General features: G+C 33.5%; 1 protein-coding gene across 1 annotated transcript in view; it reads right to left on the bottom strand.

Annotated features, from left to right (window-relative positions):
• LOC125658769 (protection of telomeres protein 1-like) overlaps positions 1-22500 on the bottom strand; it is a 51066-nt gene that overhangs the window by 6627 nt on the left and 21939 nt on the right. Inside the window, exons 5-10 of the mRNA XM_056149558.1 lie at positions 18046-18119; positions 17250-17385; positions 8664-9165; positions 3155-3317; positions 1880-1906; positions 1687-1757 (exon numbers count right to left, since the gene is read on the bottom strand). Coding sequence (XP_056005533.1) covers positions 1687-1757; positions 1880-1906; positions 3155-3317; positions 8664-9165; positions 17250-17385; positions 18046-18119 — 973 coding nt within the window. The remainder of the gene's footprint in view (positions 1-1686; positions 1758-1879; positions 1907-3154; positions 3318-8663; positions 9166-17249; positions 17386-18045; positions 18120-22500) is intronic.

Raw genomic sequence — 22500 nt, 5'->3', positions numbered from 1 at the left:
ACAGGAACATAAATTTTGTTGGAGTCTTTTCCAATGGTTATTGTAGAAAATCTTGTCAACCATAAAATATTTTACAAGTCTAAGTTATATATGAATAGTCAATTATATGTTTCAAAATATTGAACCCAAGGGCAATAACTCTGTTTTCATTAAATCATTTATCAAGTCCATTATGCGATAGATTTCCTTTATTTTTCACAAACATTTTGTATATATTTTAAAGAAACGGTTGCATGAAATAGTTATGAACATTATTATATCATTACAACCATTTTTTGTGAAATTTTGATAATGTTGTTTAAGGATAATTGCATTTTCTGACATTAATAACAGGTACATATAGGTGCTAATTGATAAAAAAAATTTATAAATACTACAACATACTTATCTTATCATTTTCATTTGTTACTAAGACATATTATCTAAAGAATCAACAATAAAATATAAGATTGAACCTATAATTCTAGAGGGATGGAATTACCTTTAGGTCCAAATTAAATACTGGGATGACTCTCAAGTCAAAACTACAAATATTTCATATCTATCAGGCTTATATCATTACAGCTCCATCAACCAGACTTTTGCATGTCTCAAGATTTTTAAAAAATCTGTTATAAAACACAATTTTATTTCAACCTAGAATATTAAGTTTCTTTTAGAAACACGTTTTAAAGGACAGTAACTTGTTTATTACCAACTTTTTAAGTTCTTGAAGTTTTCACAATGTGTTAAAATAAGTTAACATGTATTTCTGGTGAAACAGAAAATAAACGTCAAAACAATCTTGATGCTTGAATATGATTCCATTTGAAAAAATAAAATCCAAAGTCTTTTAAATAATTTATTGTTGAAAGTAAATGGAAAACTTGCCACAAGTAGGCAGCAAGAAATCACTGGTTGCCAGCTCTTTTAAGGAAACCCCTATCACTCATTTCATTCTATTTTTGAATTCCTTCATTTCAACAATCTTTAATCAACTTTCCCATATGGTGCATTGTGTCTAGCTTGATTGAAATTGGCACTGTGGTTCTTGAGAAGAAGAAAAATATGTGGAAAGTTCACAGGCAGACAACAGATAAATTTGGATCAAATGAACTAACATGCCATTTGTAGATACTGAAGAATAGTGATGATTACAAGGCAATGAGTGGGCATCATTCACTGATGATGAGGATGTTACACAATGATTACTAGTACCTTACAAGTGACGAGCTGCACATGTAAAATGCAGCACAATTTCAGGACAGGTTTGATTGATTGCTTGTTTTACATCCCGGTGAGTAATTTTTACTCATATTGAGACATCACAAGCTGTAGGTGAAGTACCACAAATTTAAACCCATGCTTAGCGCTCAGGGCCGTAGCAGCGAGAGTTCTCTAATGTGCTAACACTTGTCACGACACGGGACCTCCATTTTTAAGGTCATATCTGAAAGACCTGTGATTCTCATCTTTTAATGCCAAGTTTTGTGAAGGAGCAATCACTACCTATGTTAACATCTTAGGCTTGATGAGGCCACGACAAACTCACGACTACTCTACCACTGAGCTACCACGACTGGTAGGACAGGTTTGAAGGAATTGTTAACACAGACACCTGTTTACTCGTGACAAGAGAAATCTGACATGCATTTTACCTTTATTACAGACAGGACACAAGTAAGAGAAATCTGACATGCATTTTACCTTTATTACAGACAGGACACAGGTAATGTTTCAAGTGCCTGCTGTTTCTGCTGACCTTCAAGATTTGGGTCCTAAAAATCCAGAACAAAAATGAGAACAAAATTAATGTCTTCTGCTAGACAGCTTGCATTATACAGAAAAAATTCAAAAGCAGAAAAGTGTCAACAAATCTGTTGTTGTCTGTGAAACATACCCATTATCGTTTACTGGAACATCACATCTGTAAATACAAATATTATTTCAAAGCTATTACCAAATATAATAATTTTTTTAATTGTGGAATTTTGACATTTAACTCAAAATATGCAGGCAAGAGTTTGCACACATGAAAGAATGCCATGAGGCATTTTATCATGATTCAGCAAGTATGAAAAATGTGGATGTCAAACCATCACTGTTTTAATTATGAAGTTCTAGAATCTGAGAATAATTACTGCAAAAGTATCATATTTAGCATGTACAATATTTAGCTGAAAATGATTTTTCAACAAGTTAGCGTATATTATGATTAAACATTTTCTAAATGTGCTACATAAAAATATTAATTCGCAAGACATTTACAGGTGTACTTAATTTAGTAGTACATTGCAGCTGCTTTCCGTAAAAGTCCCTAACCAGAATACACAGCCATACATAACACATTTACAGTACTTAACTACGAGAGGTCCTTTAAGAGATCTGTTGTGACTCTCCATCTATATTTGGATAACACCATCATTCATATCTATCTGCTCTTTGACAAACATCATTAAAGAATATACTCTACCACCCAAATGTCTTGCAGATAATGACAGTCCGTGCAATACAGTTTACAAATATCTTAAAGATAATGGCAGTCCATGTAGTAGTTTATAAATATCTTACAGATAATGACAGTCCGTGCAATACAGTTTACAAATATCTTACAGATATTGACAGTCCGTGTAGTAGTTTACATATATCTTGCAGATAATGACAGTCCGTGTAGTAGTTTATAAATATCTTACAGATAATGACAGTCTGTGTAGTAGTTTACAAATATCTTAAAGATAATGACAGTCCGTGTAGTAGTTTATAAATGTCTTACAGATAATGACAGTCTGTGTAGTAGTTTATAAATATCTTACAGATAATGACAGTCTGTGTAGTAGTTTACAAATATCTTACAGATAATGACAGTCCGTGTAGTAGTTTACCAATATCTTACAGATAATGACAGTCCGTGTAGTAGTTTACCAATATCTTACAGATAATGACAGTCCGTGTAGTAGTTTATAAATGTCTTACAGATAATGACAGTCCATGTAGTAGTTTACAAATATCTTATAGATAATGGCAGTCCGTGTAGTAGTTTACAAATATCTTACAGATAATGGCAGTCCGTGTAGTAGTTTACAAAGGTCTTACAGATAATGGTAGTCCGTGTAGTAGTTTACAAATATCTTACAGATAATGGCAGTCCGTGCAGTATAGTTTACAAATGTCTTACAGATAATGGCAATCCGTGCAGTATAGTTTACAAATGTCTGCTGGTCTGTTAAATCTCGGGTAGTAGTCAACCACTTTCGCGAGAATCCTAAATTTGTACGGCACTCTGTGAGTCAGAATATCCTGAATCTTAGAACACTGTATGTGAGGATGATTCAGAACGACTGAAAAGAGAAATATATTACATCAAATGTGGGAAATAGTAAATGTATAACATCAAATGTGGCATATAGTAAATGTATTACATTAAATGTGGCATATAGTAAATGAATTACATTAAATGTGGCAAATAATAAATGTATTACATCAAATGTGGCCAATAGTGCCAGCTAATTTGTGTTCCATAACATGCAAAAACAATTCAATTATTCATAAAATCATTTTCAAGTCCACTAAATAATATGTGTGCTACTTTACAATCTAAGCTACACCGAAGATCAAAATATTAAGTATGAAGAAATGATGCTGCAGATAAAGTTTTGACAGCCTTGTATCAATGAAGAGGTCCATGGGCCACGATGCTCACCTGAGTCACCTGGTCCTGCAGTTCTTCATCAAAAGATTTTAAAAAGATTTTCTATGTTCTTTCTTCCCATGAAAAATGTTGGACCGCTATTATGACCCCCACCATAGCCCCACGGGGTCATGACTTATCTGAACTTGAATCCATACAACATAAGAATGCATCAACATTACTATCGTGGCCTTGCTGTTCGGGAGAATTATTTCCCCTATATTCATGTATCATGTAGAATTTGTTCCAAATTCTAGCCCCACCCTAACCTCAGGGTCTATGATTTAAAAATAAAGTGCACTGCCATGGCACAAGATACACCAGTCAAATGTTTATCAATCATAAACAGACGAGTGTGCATGACACACAGTCATGTCAACCTTGGTGCAACAACTGACTTGTCAAGATTTCCCTTGAATTGTTCAAATAACTACAAAAATGATATTTCAGTTTATTACATATATTTAGATAATTTCTTTCACATTGTAAAAACTACTTAACAATTTTGGGTTGTCCAAAGAAATGCCCAATAATTTAAGGAATGACAAATAATTTCCACAGCCTACTTATATTATATTCATTAATTAATCTTTGATTGACATATGTAATTTGGCTCTTATCAAAATGATCTTTGCATATCCAAGTGAACTCCTTGAAACATCATGTCTTAAATCATTACTCTCATGGGACAAATGGAATCTTCAATTATTGAAATGATCTTTGTATGTCCAAATGCACTCCATCCACCAATGTGACTTATATCATTACTCCCATCCAACACTGTGACTTATATCATTACTCTCATCCAACACTGTGACTTATATCATTACTCTCATCCAACACTATGACTTATATCATTACTCTCATCCAACACTGTGACTTATATCATTACTCCCATCCAACACTGTGACTTATATCATTACTCTCATCCAACACTATGACTTATATCATTACTCTCATCCAACACTGTGACTTATATCATTACTCTCATCCAACACTATGACTTATATCATTACTCTCATCCAACACTGTGACTTATATCATTACTCTCATCCAACACTATGACTTATATCATTACTCTCATCCAACACTATGACTTATATCATTACTCTCATCCAACACTATGATTTATATCATTACTCTCATCCAACACTATGGTTTATACCATTACTCTCATCCAACACTGTGGATTATATCATTACTCTCATCCAACACTGTGACTTATATCATTACTCTCATCCAACACTGTGGATTATATCATTACTCTCATCCAACACTATGACTTATATCATTACTCTTATCCAACACTGTGGATTATATCATTACTCTCATCCAACACTATGACTTATATCATTACTCTCATCCAACACTATGACTTATATCATTACTCTCATCCAACACTGTGACTTATATCATTACTCTCATCTAACACTATGGTTTATATCATTACTCTCATCCAACACTATGACTTATATCATTACTCCCACCCAACACTATTACTTATATCATTACTCTCATCCAACAATGTGACTTATATCATTACTCTCATCCAACACTATGACTTATATCATTACTCCCATCCAACACTATGACTTATATCATTACTCTCATCCAACACTGTGACTTATATCATTACTCTCATCTAACATTGTGACTTATATCATTACTCTCATCCAACACTATGACTTATATCATTACTCTCATCGAACAATGTGACTTATATCATTACTCTCATCCAACACTATGACTTATATCATTACTCTTATCCAACACTGTGGATTATATCATTACTCTCATCCAACACTATGGTTTATATCATTACTCTCATCCAACACTATGACTTATATCATTACTCTCATCCAACACTATGACTTATATCATTACTCTCATCCAACACTATGACTTATATCATTACTCTTATCCAACACTGTGACTTATATCATTACTCCCATCCAACACTGTGGATTATATCATTACTCTCATCCAACACTATGACTTATATCATTACTCTCATTCAACATTATGACTTATATCATTACTCTTATCCAACACTGTGGATTATATCATTACTCTCATCCAACACTATGGTTTATATCATTACTCTCATCCAACACTGTGGATTATATCATTACTCTCATCCAACACTATGACTTATATCATTACTCTCATCCAACACTATGACTTATATCATTACTCTTATCCAACACTGTGGATTATATCATTACTCTTATCCAACACTATGACTTATATCATTACTCTCATCCAACAATGTGACTTATATCATTACTCCCATCCAACACTATGACTTATATCATTACTCTCATCCAACACTGTGACTTATATCATTACTCTTATCCAACACTGTGACTTATATCATTACTCCCATCCAACACTGTGGATTATATCATTACTCTCATCCAACACTATGACTTATATCATTACTCCCACCCAACACTATGACTTATATCATTACTCTTATCCAACACTGTGGATTATATCATTACTCTCATCCAACACTATGACTTATATCATTACTCTCATCCAACACTGTGGATTATATCATTACTCTCATCCAACACTATGGTTTATATCATTACTCTCATCCAACACTATGACTTATATCATTACTCCCACCCAACACTATGACTTATATCATTACTCTTATCCAACAATGTGACTTATATCATTACTCTCATCCAACACTATGACTTATATCATTACTCCCACCCAACACTATGACTTATCATTACTCTCATCCAACAATGTGACTTATATCATTACTGTCATCCAACATTATGACTTATATCATTACTCTCATCCAACACTATGACTTATATCATTACTCCCATCCAACACTGTGACTTATATCATTACTCTCATCCAACACTGTGGCTTAATAGATCATTACTCCCATGGGACAAATAAAATTCTTCTATCTGTTGTGTCTTGACAGAAATGATACAGCTTGTTATGTCTTTACTTTGTTGTACATCTTGTGTATTTATGTCTGTATTGTCGAAAATGTTTACGCTTGACGTTACATATTTTCATCATTCTATTATTGTGTCACAGTTGACAGCTTTGTCTCATTTAACTCAGCCCCAGTGTTCTGCATGTGTATATCTAATAAATGTATGCCATTCAGTACAAAAAAACAAATATTACATGTGGTTAAAGGTTACATTGAAATTTCACCCCTCAAAAACCTTTGACACTCCACTCCACCACCACCTTATTTGAACAAACTTGAATCTGCAATATCTGAGGATGCCTGCATATCAATATGACTAATCATGGCCTTGCTCTTGAGGAGATTTTTAAAGTTTTCTACTATATATTCCCATGTAAACATCTGCTGTTCTTGAGAAGAAGATTTTTTCTACATATCCCCATGTAAAACTATTATCCCCTATTGTGGCCCCATCCTACCACCTTGGGCCATGATTTGAACAATTTTGAATCTACACTCATCAAGGCAGCTTACGTACAAATGATTTTTTAAAAATTGTTTTCAAACTAATGTTAATGTATTCATAATAGCAAAATATAATACCTTGTGCAATGTATTTGATTTCATCTCAGATGAAAGGAAAAGTCAACATTTTTTAGTTCATTCTCAACTTATCTAACTCTCGGAAATCTTTGGTTGGCCTTATTTGTAAGACAATTATATTGCACGCGCCTTCTTTACACGTAATCAGAAAGTAAACAATGGCACTGGTAAGTTTTAACATAGAGTTCATCAACTGTAGATATTGAAATAAGAACTATCAGAATATGCTTTGTCACGACATTGTGTAAAATACTAAAGGGTTGTTAGATGTGCACAGATCCAAGACTTGCTGGGGAACTGGCACGTGGTATGCTAATAAGACAGTCTGACATGTGGTCAGCACTCGGCTCATTTCAGAAACTTAAATTTTTCAATTATTGTAGCTTTCTTTCATTTCATTCATAGAATACCATGGTATAACATCTCTATTAAATTCTAACATGAAAATTGGAGCATATATACCTTAAACCCAAGGATGCTTTCTAGCAAGTTTGGTTGAAATTGGATCAGTGGTTCTGGAGAAGAAGTGAAAAATGTGTGAAGTTTACAAAGAGACGAACAATAGGTGATCAGAAGAGCTCACTTAAGCTTATAGCAAGAACTGCTGCAAGTCTACAGAAAGCTCACTTAAGCTTATAGCAAGAACTGCTGAGAGTCTACAGAAAGCTTACAGCAAGAATTGCTGAGAGTCTACAGAAAGCTTACTTAAGCTTATAGCAAGAACTTCTGAGAGTCTACAGAAAGCTAGCAAGAACTGCTAAGAGTCACAATGAAGTCATGACAAAAAAGAGTGGACCTTTGATATGAAACTAGAAAATCTTCATCTGCACTTTATTCAATGATATAATTCATATCCAATATATTCTGTTAAAACATGCCACTTTAGATAATTTAAATTAGGGTAGAATTTATCAAAGGAACAAAAACTGGTAGAGAGTAGGAACCACATCAAACAGGATTTAATCCATGTTTTGCTGTGTAGTCCATAGTATTTTTTATTATATACTTTCAATTTCATCTCTTCTTTTTTCTTTAAAAGTTTGCGGACATATATCACACGATATATGCCCGGAAACACTCCGGCCCGCAAACATTACGTCACAATCAAATTTCTACGCCGTTAATTTTCAAATTTTTCCGTGTTTTTCATCTTTTACTCAGTTAAACCGATAAAGTTATTGTTAAAAATAAAATGTTTCTAAATGAAACTGAAAGTATATAATAAAAAGGTTATAGACTTTGTATGGGAAATATGACGACCTCATTTTTTGTACCGAACGGACCTCGCAAGCTCGGTCCATCTACGCGCCAAACAACTCAGCCGTCATATTTTCCAATACAAAGTCTATAACCTATAATTATTGTCCTTAAATCATTTAAATATGAATTCTATATCTATTGAAAACCCCACGACTGCTCGTATGAACACAATAGAGTACAAACCTGTAGATGTCTGTAACATACATCGAGCTGTACTCTGTGACTGCTGTGAAACTGATTGGTGGATCTGGACTTGTTTTAAACCCTTCTGAGGTTGTGATTGGATAACATGATCACATGATACCTCCATTGCTACTTCCTGTGACTGATTTCTTTCCTGACTGCCATCATAACAAGACAAGTTTATTGAAGGTTGACTAGTCGATATGTCAGTATTGTTTTCAACACAGTTTTCTGAATCATTTAATCTTGCATTGTTATTCATAGAATGTGTTGGTGCTACAGAAACTCCTTTCTGTCTGACTTCAGCTGAAACTTTCTCCAACCTTTCTTTTAGAGTTTTAATACCATCAAAGTCATCACTTATCACATGAACACCTCTACCATAAGTTGTGCCTCTGTGAATGACAAGCTCTACCATCGGTAACTCGGACAGTTCTGGCCTGGTGTCCGCTGACTGGAACGTTGCAGCATGGAGGTTGTTTAATTTTATATACTGACCTGGCTGTAAAATTAAAAACATTCACAGGTTGATTTTTTAGTTCCTTCCAATCATCCCAATATATTGCTTAATGTTCAACTGAGGTCAAATTGGCTTGATTTCTTCTGCTAAAACACTCTTAAAAATTGTTGTATCAAATTTAAGGTAGATATTTTTCAAACTTTCATTCAGTAATTTTGTATTTTTACTGAAACTAGAACTGTCCTTATGGGACTAATACCCCCTCCCCCTTGGCACATTGGAGGGTGAGAAATGGTGAATTTGTGCTCAATGAAGAATGAATGGTTTTAAAAACATACTCTGGACAATGACAACATAACACACACATATACTTGAAAATAGAAAAAATACCCCCAACTTCCTGAACATTAAAAAATCTCAATCAAATAGCAGGTTCACAACTACATTATTCATATAAGGATTAGATATACACAAAGTTTTAATCAATACGCAACTTCCGAGATATCAGCTCTTCTCTGATGAAGGTATGTTCAGTGTTCTGTTGAACACTCAGGTGGGTACAAGATGTATACATATATTATAGAATGGCTATGTAAATAAGGATAAAAGTTATGAAAGCGTAAATTTTTGTTTAAATCAGCTGTTGATATACATTAAACCGACCATATCAAGAATATTTATATTTTAAACAATATCTTATTATGTATAATACATAAAAGGATTGGACCTTTGACCTTTTTACCTCAAAATAAATAGGAACCTTCCTCTTTTGGATGTGATCATGTTATGTAAGTTTCACAGATGCCACTAGTAGTATGAAAGTTAGCGACCGGACAAGCTCAAATCTATGGCATTTAGTGACAAAGTGACCATGACCTTTTCACCTCAAAATAAATAGGAACCTTCCTCTTTTGGATGTGATTATGTTATGTATGTCTCACAAAGATGCACCAAAAAGTATGAAAGTTAGAGACCGGACAAGCTAATTGTGGACGCCGCCTACCCACCCGCCCATTTATCGCAATTCACCTTTGAATTAGAACGCTTTACCCGATATAGTATTGTGTTGTGTGACGACACAATTGAATGAGATGATCAAACAGTTTGAATGACATGTTTGATGTAATACAATAAGAGTTTTCATTGGCCGATTACAGCTCGCCCACTTTCTCGAGCTGATTCAGGTGACCGGTGATCAGATAAAATGGACGGATTAGAAAATTACTACCTGGATAACTGTAGCTCTCTGAAAAAATATTGTGACGGAACAGAGCTACAGATCCAGCTCTTATAAAAACCTTCAATTTACGGGGTACAAAAAGCTGCGCACGGTTGAGGCCTGATATCGCGTTATCGGTGTATTCTTGTATTGCTGTCTCATATATTCAATATAAAAAAAATCTTAACATATTTTCCTACTATACTTGTGTCCAAACATACCTTCAAATATTCATTAAAGTCACACATGACCTGAAAACTCGCAGCTTTAAATGATTTCGTTTGTTGACGTAGCCAGTCAATTCGAACTCTGTTGCTATTGGTATCGATCTATTCATGAAATTGGTTGAATTCGCTCTTCATTTATTATCAACACGAATAATTAAAGGGACTGGTTCACGATTTTTGAAGAAAATATTTTTCATTTTTCATGTTAAACATTAAAAATATAAATCATTTAATGTTGACAGCAAAAATTTTGACCTTCAGAATGCAAGAATAAAAGTAATATTTAGCCTTAAATTTGTGTTACGTAAACAAAGACTCGAGTCTTTTAATGTAAACAAACAAACGAGTAAAATATTAATTTTGTAATATAAAGCATCTTCATTTTGCATAGTCACAAAGGACTAGAGCCACAAAGTACTAAAATTGGCCCTTTCACCAAAATAAATGAGACTTTCACAGTTGATGCTCTAGGATTTATAGGTCATAGAACAATTTATTTTATAACAATATCTTTTCTAGTTTTCGTTTTACAGTCGTTTAAACTTTGTGTTGTTTTTCAACAGAAAAACTATATAACGTCATGATGTTGACGTTATGAAAATCACAGTGTAATACACAAATAATGGACGCATAGGTTAATATATATTTTTTGGGCTTATTCTGATTGTAAATCACAACTGTTAAAATACTAGGAACTTGTATATTTTCTATCACGATGTTTAAATTTGTGATATATTGCCCCCCCCCCCCTTCCCACTACATAACACTACAATTTTTTCCCCGCTGTATTGGACATACATGTAATTGAAAAATCGTGATCAAAAATTAAAATTCCTTGCAGTGAAAGGACCACAGCAAACAGTATTGTTTTACCGTCTATCTCAAAGATGAGTTTATATTTTCAAGTTGCATATATCTATTTGTATCAACTTCCATTAAAATTGATATAATTGAGGATAAAAAAAAAAGAGAGACAACTGTATAATTTTGATTAAACTTGAGTTATTATAGTAACTAATTACAAAAATGGAGTTTTCAAACTATTTTTTTTAAAATAAAACACGGTGGACCTTGAAAATTGTCGGCACCTCTGAAGTCTTAATTTTCTGAGCGAGGTAGACATTTAAGTCCACGGAGATCTGACATCTGTGTCTCCTTTGTGCCACCGTGCACCTTCGTGTGATAAAAAAAAAATACTAAGCGAAATATTAGTGGGTGAAAATTAAAACGTATAAAACGGCGACTTGTATATATTCATATCATTTAATGATATATATTATTGTAAATTTAAAATAGTAATTTAATTTTTAAAAATGTACCTTCACTGTCTATCTTTAAAGAATTACCATACTGATTTGATAACTTACTTAAATTGTTTACATGTTGGAGTTTGCTATTCGAAACAATTCATCTTAATTACCCTTAACTTATGACGTCCGTTCTGTATTAACTTTCCACGTTTATATGTTTGAAGCAGATATAGAGTGGACAGTGTCACTAAATGGATTTTAATTATCTCTAAGTAGAAACCTCAACATGTTTGTAAATCGGGATTATTTCTTGTATATAGATATATCAAGATATTGATATATATCCGTATGCAGACTTCCCCGCAGACGTTCACACCTTTATGAAACGCCCAAATTCTCGACATCCCATACACAAACACCTGTACGTGTTAGTCGCACATTGTTTCACAGCACGAGTTCACCAAGAGAAGGATCATTTGACTTTGAAAATGAACAAACGAATATCACATGGTATAAATTGGTATTGATTTCAATTTGTTAAATAGCATGAATTATATCAGCTCAAAGAAATGTGGACCATAAAATGACAAGTAAAAGCATTGGTTTATTTGTGCGATTATTTTAAAAGATTGACATTTATATTAGTGCACCACATGTATTTTAATGTATAATTTTCATTGTAATTAAGAATATTAGATGATTTAGATCCGCTGTCTACATGTTTACAGGTAGTGTAGAAATATCAAAAAGTGTACAGTTGACAACGCGATTGAAATAAGAATGCGGACAATTTTTTGTTTATTCAGTGACTCACGAACTTACCCGTCTTCTGAATGAAAGTTATAGAACATACTATTTTTTTTATATCAGTTATAACACCCGAAAACGGGGGCAAAAATCATCTTCGCTTGCCATGGGTTTTGGGTCGATTCTGCTCTTCGTGGGCTGAACACATTTTGCTATCGAAGATGGAAATTTTCTTTAAAATGCCTAGATTGTCCGCTTGCATAAACATGTATTACGGTGGTAAAAAAAAGTCTAGTAAATCCAATGAAGTTGTAGTAATATAGATTTTATATTTATTTCATTTTTGACTGAGAGGGCGTTAGATAGCTAGGCACGTAACATCGGTTTAAACAAGGGAGGGGGGGGGGGGGGGGGGGGGCAGCCCTAACTCGCGCCAGCCGAATAATTTAACATGGAAAAAATAGAAATTAAATATATCAGAATGAAGTGGTATGGTTAATTAATAAGAATAATATTGTACATTTAAGATTTGATTAAACTTCCCGTACCTGTATACAATTACTGGTGCTCTCTCTCTCTCTCTCTCTCTCTCTCTCTCTCTCTCTCTCTCTCTCTCTCTCTGTTATAGATTCAGTACTGTTGTATAGCGTGTATGAATAGAAGCAACTAAAATGCAAATCGTCAAATAATGTTGTCTATATATATTTGTGTGTGAACTAATTGCATTTGAAACCGATATTTTAAAACATCTTTACAGTAGACTTGGATGGGTCCATGTGGCGATCTATCCACTGCACACTTAAAGAAATTGAATTTGGGAGGGGGATTGGGACAGTTTGAGTGGATGAAAACCACCACCGCCACCACACACATGTACACAATTTAAGGTTTTGAAGATTGGACAATTTAAGCACAATTTCCTGTTGCTATTGTAGGCTGAATTATTAAATTAAGATATATTTATTGGCACAACACATGTCCAGTTTATTAATTGGCAAAACATATATAATATAGCATTCAGTCCATCTGTCATAATTTAATTTTACTTGTATCATGCAATTTGATTTGTTGAGCACGCTGAAAAAAATATTTGTTTATACTGTTTAAATGTAACTTGGCATTGGGACACACCTCCTTGACAACCAAGACGACACTATTTTTCCTTTTCTAATTTTACATTGGACAGTGGAACACTGATACGTTGATAGGCCTTCGAACTAGGCCATGAAATTGAAAATCGACGGAATCAAACATGCACAATTTATAAATACTGTACTGTCTTACCCCCCCCCCCCCCCCCCAAACAAAAAACAAAACGCACAGTCTTTGTTTACAAGTAAAGTTACATAAAAATAGAAAATAAAAAACTCATGACATGTACAACGATATCATATGTGAAATCAAAACAAAACAAAACCAGTATATCGAGTATTTTCATATGGGGGTTACTTGATCCGCCTATCGAAGCATAAAATGCGTCATGAATATCTTACAACAGATGACGTCATGTCTCATCGATAACATGTGGATCGCTATCTATGAATTGCTTACATAATTTACTGTCGGATTTAACTGGCGGCAATGCTGCATGCTATGGTAAGTCATGTTGTAGTTTAAATCTGTTATTTTGAATTCCTTATTGCTTGACCAGGTCATGCTAATATTCAGCCCGAAACTTGGATGTACTGTAAATCAAAGAAGGACTTGCTCCCAATGTACGTAAAGTTAGGTTAAATAAAACAGTTATTTCGGATGTTGAGTCTAAAGCTGCGCAGTAACACTTTTGTAAAATAAATAGAGCAAAAATTATTCGATATGATATCAGTACCATACAAGAATACTTGCGTGAAGCCTGAATATTTTCCGATATCCCAAAGTGAAAGAAGACGCCGCGCCATGTTCATTTCAGTCACTAGGCCTAACAGGTTCGGTAACTCGTTTCGTTCAATGATAAAGTTTATGATAATAATGTAAAACTACCAAAATTGTACACAGTTTTTAAGCAACGATGCAATGAAGATGTATTGTGAACGACTTTAAAAGATGAAAACAACTAGGTATTGAAAATGAACATCTATAGTAAAAGGGCAAAACAAGCTGCAACCGAAAACTATTATTAGGTGAGGGAATTTCCCTTGCTTTAAAAATAAACACCGAACTAAAATGACCTATGTACATATACATGACACGAAATAAAAAACGTAGTTTCCTTCTCCATAAGATACTTAAACAAGCCATATTTTCTGTAAAATTCAAGTTTACCACCACTAGCGCATTATAACCGTAATATTTTTCAGCAATCCGGAATATCGTTTTTAAAAAAAATAAAAATAGTGCTCATAGCTCGCCCTAAAATATTTTTGCATTTATGGTCAATTGAAAAGGTGTATATTATAAAAATACTTTAAATATTTTGGGCGAGATGAAACCAGTATGACAAAACCTTTACAAAATAACCAGTTTTTGGTGGAAAATGACAGAAATACGGTACCATATCCGGTTCTAGTATGTATGCAGCTTTAGTTGTGCTCCTATTTTTAAAATCTAACATGTTTTTTTAAGCCCCGGATTCTGATACATATTTATAACACCAATACTCCTATTCAACACTTACTTTCATTTTTATATATTTTAAGGGCCATAATATGGGGTTTGTGGCTCTGGTCCTTTTAACATTTAGATGACACATTTTACCCAAAGAATGCTTGAAATGTGAAAGATATAATAAACTTAGATCAACATTCATTTCTGTTGAAAATTTTGTAAACACTAACATACCGCAATCTTTGTTTACAAAACAAATAATAAACTCTCTGAAATAAGCTTCTGTTATAATGTATAACCTAAATTTTTATGTGAACTCTTTTAAACACATTAGACAGTAGATTTTAATCATTAGAAGTGAAAAACAAAATTTTGGGGGAAATCGTGAACCAGTCCCTTTAATAGAATTTAAAAAATAAGGTTTTTGTAGAGGTAAAATAAGCTCTTGATTAACGAAAATGCTACATAAGCCCATTATGGTCCTTAACACTCGTGTGGCAGAGATGGAGACCGGCCCAGACTAATGAAAGCCGCATTGCCGTGAGTTTAGCTATTTGAATAATTATCATTTAATGGAACTGGGATGATATATTATTTAAAATAGTTAGCTAAAATATTTATGGGGGTATTAGTTCACATCTAGACGCTATTGTGCCAGTATGGATATGAATCGGGATTCGAATTTACTGGCTACCTAACATGGCTACATCAACGAATGAAATCATCAAAAGCTGTGAGTTTTTGGGTCGTATGGGGCTTTAATAAATATTTGAAGGTATGTTTGGACACAAGTATAGTAGGAAAATATGTTAGGAATTTTTTGATATTAAATTTATGAGACAACAACACAAGAATACAACTTTTTCTCTTTCTTCCTTTGAAGTTTGTTTCCATCTGGCCTTCATGTTTTCTAATGCCGACTACTCCCGTATAAGGGAATTTGGGCGGACTTACACTTATGGACCAATGAGAGTTTCTGTTGCATTTCGCAATTGTATTACAAACAGATTCAATTGTGTCATCACATAACACAATACTATATCGGCCAAAGCGTTCTAATTCAAAGGTGAATTGCGATAAAAGCCATATTTGCTACGCAACTCGGCTAAATATACTCTGGACAAATGTCTACAAATGGACGAAGTGATTCCAGTATAACCCCCCCCCCCCCCCCCCCCCCCCCCCAACTTTGTTTTCAGGGAGGGAGTATAAGAAGGACACAGTTCTATTTAAAAAATGAGCTGTATCATGTCTAAGTTGATCCAAAATACTCTATCGCCTCTATTCTAAATGACAGAAAATATGCTGATGTCGACTACTCCACTAATGAGATCTCATGTCAGTAAAACAAACTACTGTAATGCCCATACTGAATATCTTTTTAGTGGTTCGCATGCTCTTTGAAGTTAGATATTGCATAAAAAGCTGTGATTTACATCTATGAGAAATTACTATAATGCAGTAATTCTGCAAAAACATTACACACCGTTGATATTTTGTCAGATCACTCCTTCAAAGGTTAAGGAGAGTGGAGAAATGTCTGAGGGTTAATCTCTCTCCAATATATGAGAAAATGTCTAAATATACATGAACTATTTTAAAATCTTTTTTACTATGTACACAACAAATTACGAAACAATGAAACTTTTAAATTTAAGCAGTGTCTGTTCATTTACTAATTAATATATGTGTACACTTAAAAGAAATCTTCTCAGTGCAATTATTTTTTAAGACCCATTTCAGGTTCGAATATTGGCCCTTTCCCCTCCCCAAGATTACCAATTTTTTCCAAATTTAACTTGCACTTTTCCCAATAATTAAAACTGGTGAAAAACGCATTTGTTAAAAAATAAGTTCAATGTGAATAGTTTATGTACGACATGACAAAGACGCATCAATTTTAGATGATTTAGAAAGAATAGTTGAAAATTTTAACAGCTTAAAGAAAAGAAAGTTAAATAAAAGAAGAATGACATCAATTTGTATTTGACTTCTTGTTTGATATGATATATGTAGCATGTTTACAATAATGTCTAGGTTTTCCCAATTTGATCAAAATGTTGACATTTTTCCCAATTCGAGTGCCACAGGACCCTTTTGAAAAATGTTGAAAGATCACTGCAGTGTTTTTTATTGTACCTTGATTGCTTTAGCTGGTGCGTAATGATCATCGTACAATGCCACATCAAGTGCCAGATTTCCCGCCATATCCAAGAGATCTTGCTTCCTGTCAGCAGTAAAGTCTCCTGAAGAAATATCAAACTCTCGTAGGGGACTGTCAAAGGAAATGATAACCTCAATATCTGCTCAAGAAGTATTAAAAACAACAAAAATTTACACACTATTTTTTTTATATTGATTGATGAATAATTTTAAAGAAAAATATCAAGCAGACCAATTATGCCATAGCAACAAAAATTCTTAAGATGTCATATGGTGGGACTAAACAGCAACTTTGTTTATACAATGTAAAGAATGTTGATAAAGTAAAATGAAGAAATCAAATTGTGTGTTATATTTCTTCTTTTCAATCACTGACAGCCTGAGCTGTATCCACACTCAATGTTACATTTCTTGTTTTACAATTCCTGACTGAGCTGTATCCACACTCAATGTTACATTTCTTGTTTTACAATCACTGACAGCCTGAGCTGTATCCACACTCAATGTTACATTTCTTGTTTTACAATCCTTGACAGAGCTGTATCCACACTCAATGTTACATTTCTTGTTTTACAATCACTGACAGCCTGAGCTGTATCCACACTCAATGTTACATTTCTTGTTTTACAATCACTGACAGAGCTGTATCCACACTCAATGTTACATTTCTTGTTTTACAATCACTGACAGCCTGAGCTGTATCCACACTCAATGTTACATTTCTTGTTTTACAATCCTTGACAGAGCTGTATCAACACTCAATGACACTCACTTGTTAGGTTTAGTTCCATCCCAAACACGCAGCAGGAAGCCCACATTTTCCTCTATAACACATGTAGCCAGAACCTGTTTTAAATAGAATAAATAAAATGATACACCCAAATTCAGTACAATGTGAGGAAAACATCCAAGGCATTCTAAATGAACCACTCATCTTGCAGTCACCGATCGCTCACTTTTCACTTTACCCTCTGTTTGCACTGTTTTCACTCGCCATTCACCAAATTGTGTTCAGGGCTGTTCCATTAAAACATATGAGGTACCCGGGGACGGCAATTAAAAAAAAATCTATGGGTGCTTGTCATTGGTAGAAAATTGCATCTATGGTGGGTACCTACTGCCAGAAAACTGCATCTATGGTGGGTACCTACTGCCAGAAAACTGCATCTGTGGGTGGTTGTTTTGATAAAATCTTTATTTTTTTACCGAAACTGAGAGGAATGCAACAAGAGAAGGGAAGGGTTGAAAGTAGAATGTGAAACAAACGCCGTTTTCTGTCTTCATTTTATCTCGGTCGATGAGGTTCCGCGATCCGGTTATCGTTTCCGGTTTGACTCTAAAATTATAGCGACCGGAAATTAGGATTATCTCCCTTGTCCAAAATGGAAAACGAAACGTGCTCGTGGTCCATTGAAACGGTTTTTGATTTTTTTTTAGCTGCAATAATGTAGCCCTATCCAATTTTTTTTATTCTGACGTTTTCGGGATGAGGCTACAACTCCATAGGATCTCCGTAATGGTGCAAAATAATTTTATGAATAACCGATAATAAACTCTGTGTATTAGTCCCAAATGTTGTTTACACCAAAAGGAGTACCAACTTTGTGCTCGGGCATGTCTAATAAAGGTGTTTTTCATTAATTATAATGCACAGCATGCAAAATTCTTCGTCTGCTCCGCCATGCTTGTTATCGCGAAATCTCGTAGGTGGATCTAATGAAAAAGCTTAACATTGACATTCGGCGCGAAAATGTAGTTACTTGAGCCACTTCGACAAAGAAAGGAAAATCATATTGTTGCAGTCTGCTGTTCGGTTTTTAACTTGATATTAAATTTAAACCTTTTCAATACCGACGAAATAGCTTTCGCCTCCATACTTGTCCATTGATGTAAATACTATTTTATATGGCATATGCAAATGACTTGACAATCGGAAGTTGAAAGTATTTGATGGAGAGTGACCCAGATAGATTGTCAAGCTCAGATCTTGCACCTATCAGTAATCTTATAGGAGTAAAAGAAGACAGAATAGTGAAGTATGTTGAAGATGTCAAAGAAAAGGAACGAAATAAACTAAAGCAGAAGAAATTGTTAGATAGTTTTAAAGACAGTCCAATATTGTTACTAACAATTGCTGAGTTAAAGGTATTGCACACACACTTTCAAAAGCCAACACACACTGGAAGAAAATCTAAGGCAGACTTTAGTTACTGTGGACAAGGAAATCAAAAGTATAAATATATCTGATACTTCTTTATATGAGACACTGGAAAATCTTTTACCTCAAAAGTTTAGGAAGTCAAAATCGTGACATTGAATTTCAGAGATTTGCAACTAGTTTTACACGGCTCGTAGATTTACCTCAAAACACCCAAAAATACCCAAGAACACCCAAAAACACAATGAAAAGACCCAAAAACACAATTTAAAATAAAATATTGGTTAAAACTTTGTTATTTACGCAGAAAACTGAACAATTTCGCCGTATATTATTTGAAATGGTATCAATATACATAAAAGAGTTATTTCAAGATCAATAACTCGGTTAATTTTCCCTGCTCATCGGAGTCACATGACATATAAATGTATGTTTTATATTTAAATAAAATCTAAAAAAAAATTAGATTTTAACTGATATTTAAAAAAATAATAATGAAAATTCATATTTAATCAATGATCGATATTATAGGCTAAATTATTACATCAAAGGAAAGCAATTAAACTTTAATTACTGGAGACCACTGCATAGCAGATATGAGTAGATTGTAAAATAAACATAATTCGAAAGTAAAGAAGACTCGTGATTGTGCAATCGGCGGCATCAAATAATTTACTGTTTTGATCATTTAATGAAATATTCATATTGTTTGTTTTACACCAAATGCTATTGGTTAAATTATTTATTGGTTACAATTTTTACTAAAAAATTCAGTTTTTCTTTAATATATGAACGATATTGGTTGTTTACTGTGCTGTTCTATGATATTTTGGGGTATTCTTGGGTGTTTTTGGGTAAATCTATGTTCCCAGTTTTACCTATTATTTTATAGACATGGTTTTAATTCTAGGTATTTGTTACCGATGTATACACAAGTCAGTGACTTTTTTAAAGCAATATGCAATGGCCTTTCTTGAACAGTCATATTACAATTAAATTTGACAAATGCTTTATCCAATTTTTGAATAGCCATTTTTATAGAATAATTGTCTTTGTCAAATTGGCAACTTATTCGGATTGGCATTATTATTTTCAATTTTGTGTCCACCCTGGGTGATTTGGTATGTAAAAAAGTCGGTGATTGTTGTGTAGCATATGCCAATTCAAATAATTGACTTAATGTTGGAGTATAAAGTGCCAAAGTTAGAGTTTGGACAATCTATATAGTTTTGGTTGTGCACTGTTTTTTGTATAAAGATTAGAACTGTATATTGTGTTGAAGTTTAAAGAATATTTTTCCAATCATTAAAACTTGTTCTACCTGTTCATATTAGTATTTGTCATCTTATGTTGAACTATGACTACAGAATTATAGATTTTAATGGGGTTACCCAACACCATTACGATGTACTTGCATAAATTTCGCTCATTTAATTTTCTTTAAATTTTGTTTTATACTCATCTACTTTAATTGACCAATGAAGGAAAATTTATATTAATTTCAAGAAATTTCAACCACATATTTTCATTTGAATAATTTCAATAGATATATACATGTAGAAATTTCATCAAGCAAACTTTTGATCACTGAGATTGCTCTAAATTTGATATCAAATCGAATTAAAAGGTTGAGCTGATTTTTACAGAGTTATTTCCTTTGGGTGTTGGGTACCACCTTAAATACACAAATTTGGAGAGGGATACAAAAGTCTTCAACTGTCAGTAATGGATCAAGTCCTTCAGCTTTTTATTATCGTTTTCCCAAAGAAGTTGTTGTTATTCTATAGCATTTGGACACTCTCTAAAATCAACTTCATTCAGTGATGACTGTTTATCACACTTGGTACATAGTTTTTAGAATGACATAGAACCCTATTATTATTTTTACAAAGGTTAAGATCACAGGATCCAGTTGTCATTCCATAACATCCTTGTGAACAATGCAATGAGCCATAGTGTAACAAATATCTAAGACATCAGTGTTGCAGAGACACATTTTCTTGTTTTTTAATACTCAAAATACTAGTCAATTTTAAAACTTTTAATAGTTGTTTTTGAACATTTACAATACTAGGCTTTTTATGAACAGGTAGACTTATAAAATTGATTTAGTTCATCGTGTTTAAGAAAGACAGTCTTGATAAAATAAATTGATGGTTCTATGATCAAACTTCATTGATGGCCAATTATTTGAATGGTGATGAGACCCAAGATACTCTTCTCTTTAGTATCATGCTTGGGAACATCTGAAAATAGACCTCTATTCAGGGGTTATAAATAGTCTTCATACATATTGAATTTAAAGAAAAAGTGTATTTCACATTTATTTCACTTCTGTGGGTGGTGCCGCACTATCTAAAATTGCTTCTGTGAGTGGTCCCTCATTACATTTTTATGCTTCTATGGGTGGTTACCCAAATTTTAAAGTGCCTTCCCCGGGTACCTCATATGTTTTAATGGAACAGCCCTCAGCATTTACACATCATTCACTGAGTTCATTCAGCATTCGCTCACTGTTCAAGTAAGAAAGTAAAATGTTTAAGGGACTGTATGACCTTGACCTCAAGACCTTCTGGTGAAGATCTTGCATCATCATGAACCATAAATATAAGAATGAGCATCAAATATTGTAACACTTTAAAGAGACAGCTTTGACGATAATCATGTACTTTTTCTGAATTGACCTTGACCTTGAAATAGGATCATGACACACCGCAGGTGATCAAGATCGACTTATTTGTCCATTGTGAATGTCTGAAGCTTTTTTGCTCCAAAGATTTAGCCTTGACAAGAATTCTGTACGCTTCCTCTTCATTACTTTGACTTCGAGTTAGAACTAGGACACACCCATCTGTCATAACCAACCAGTTCAAGTATGGCCATTAGGGGTGTGTATTGCTCAAGATTTTCCAATACGATACAATATTTTCTGATGCGATATCCGATATATTGGATTTACAATGTAGTTAAGCATTTTCTGAAGTAAAATATCAAAATTAAAAAAAATGAAGTGGTTTAATATCTTTTATTTCATAACAAAACAAACAATGACAATTAAAGTCTGAGGAA

The sequence above is a fragment of the Ostrea edulis genome, chromosome 9, assembly GCF_947568905.1.
Source record: "Ostrea edulis chromosome 9, xbOstEdul1.1, whole genome shotgun sequence".
NCBI classification, from domain to species: domain Eukaryota; kingdom Metazoa; phylum Mollusca; class Bivalvia; order Ostreida; family Ostreidae; genus Ostrea; species Ostrea edulis.
This window is presented reverse-complemented; position numbering and strand designations above follow the sequence as displayed.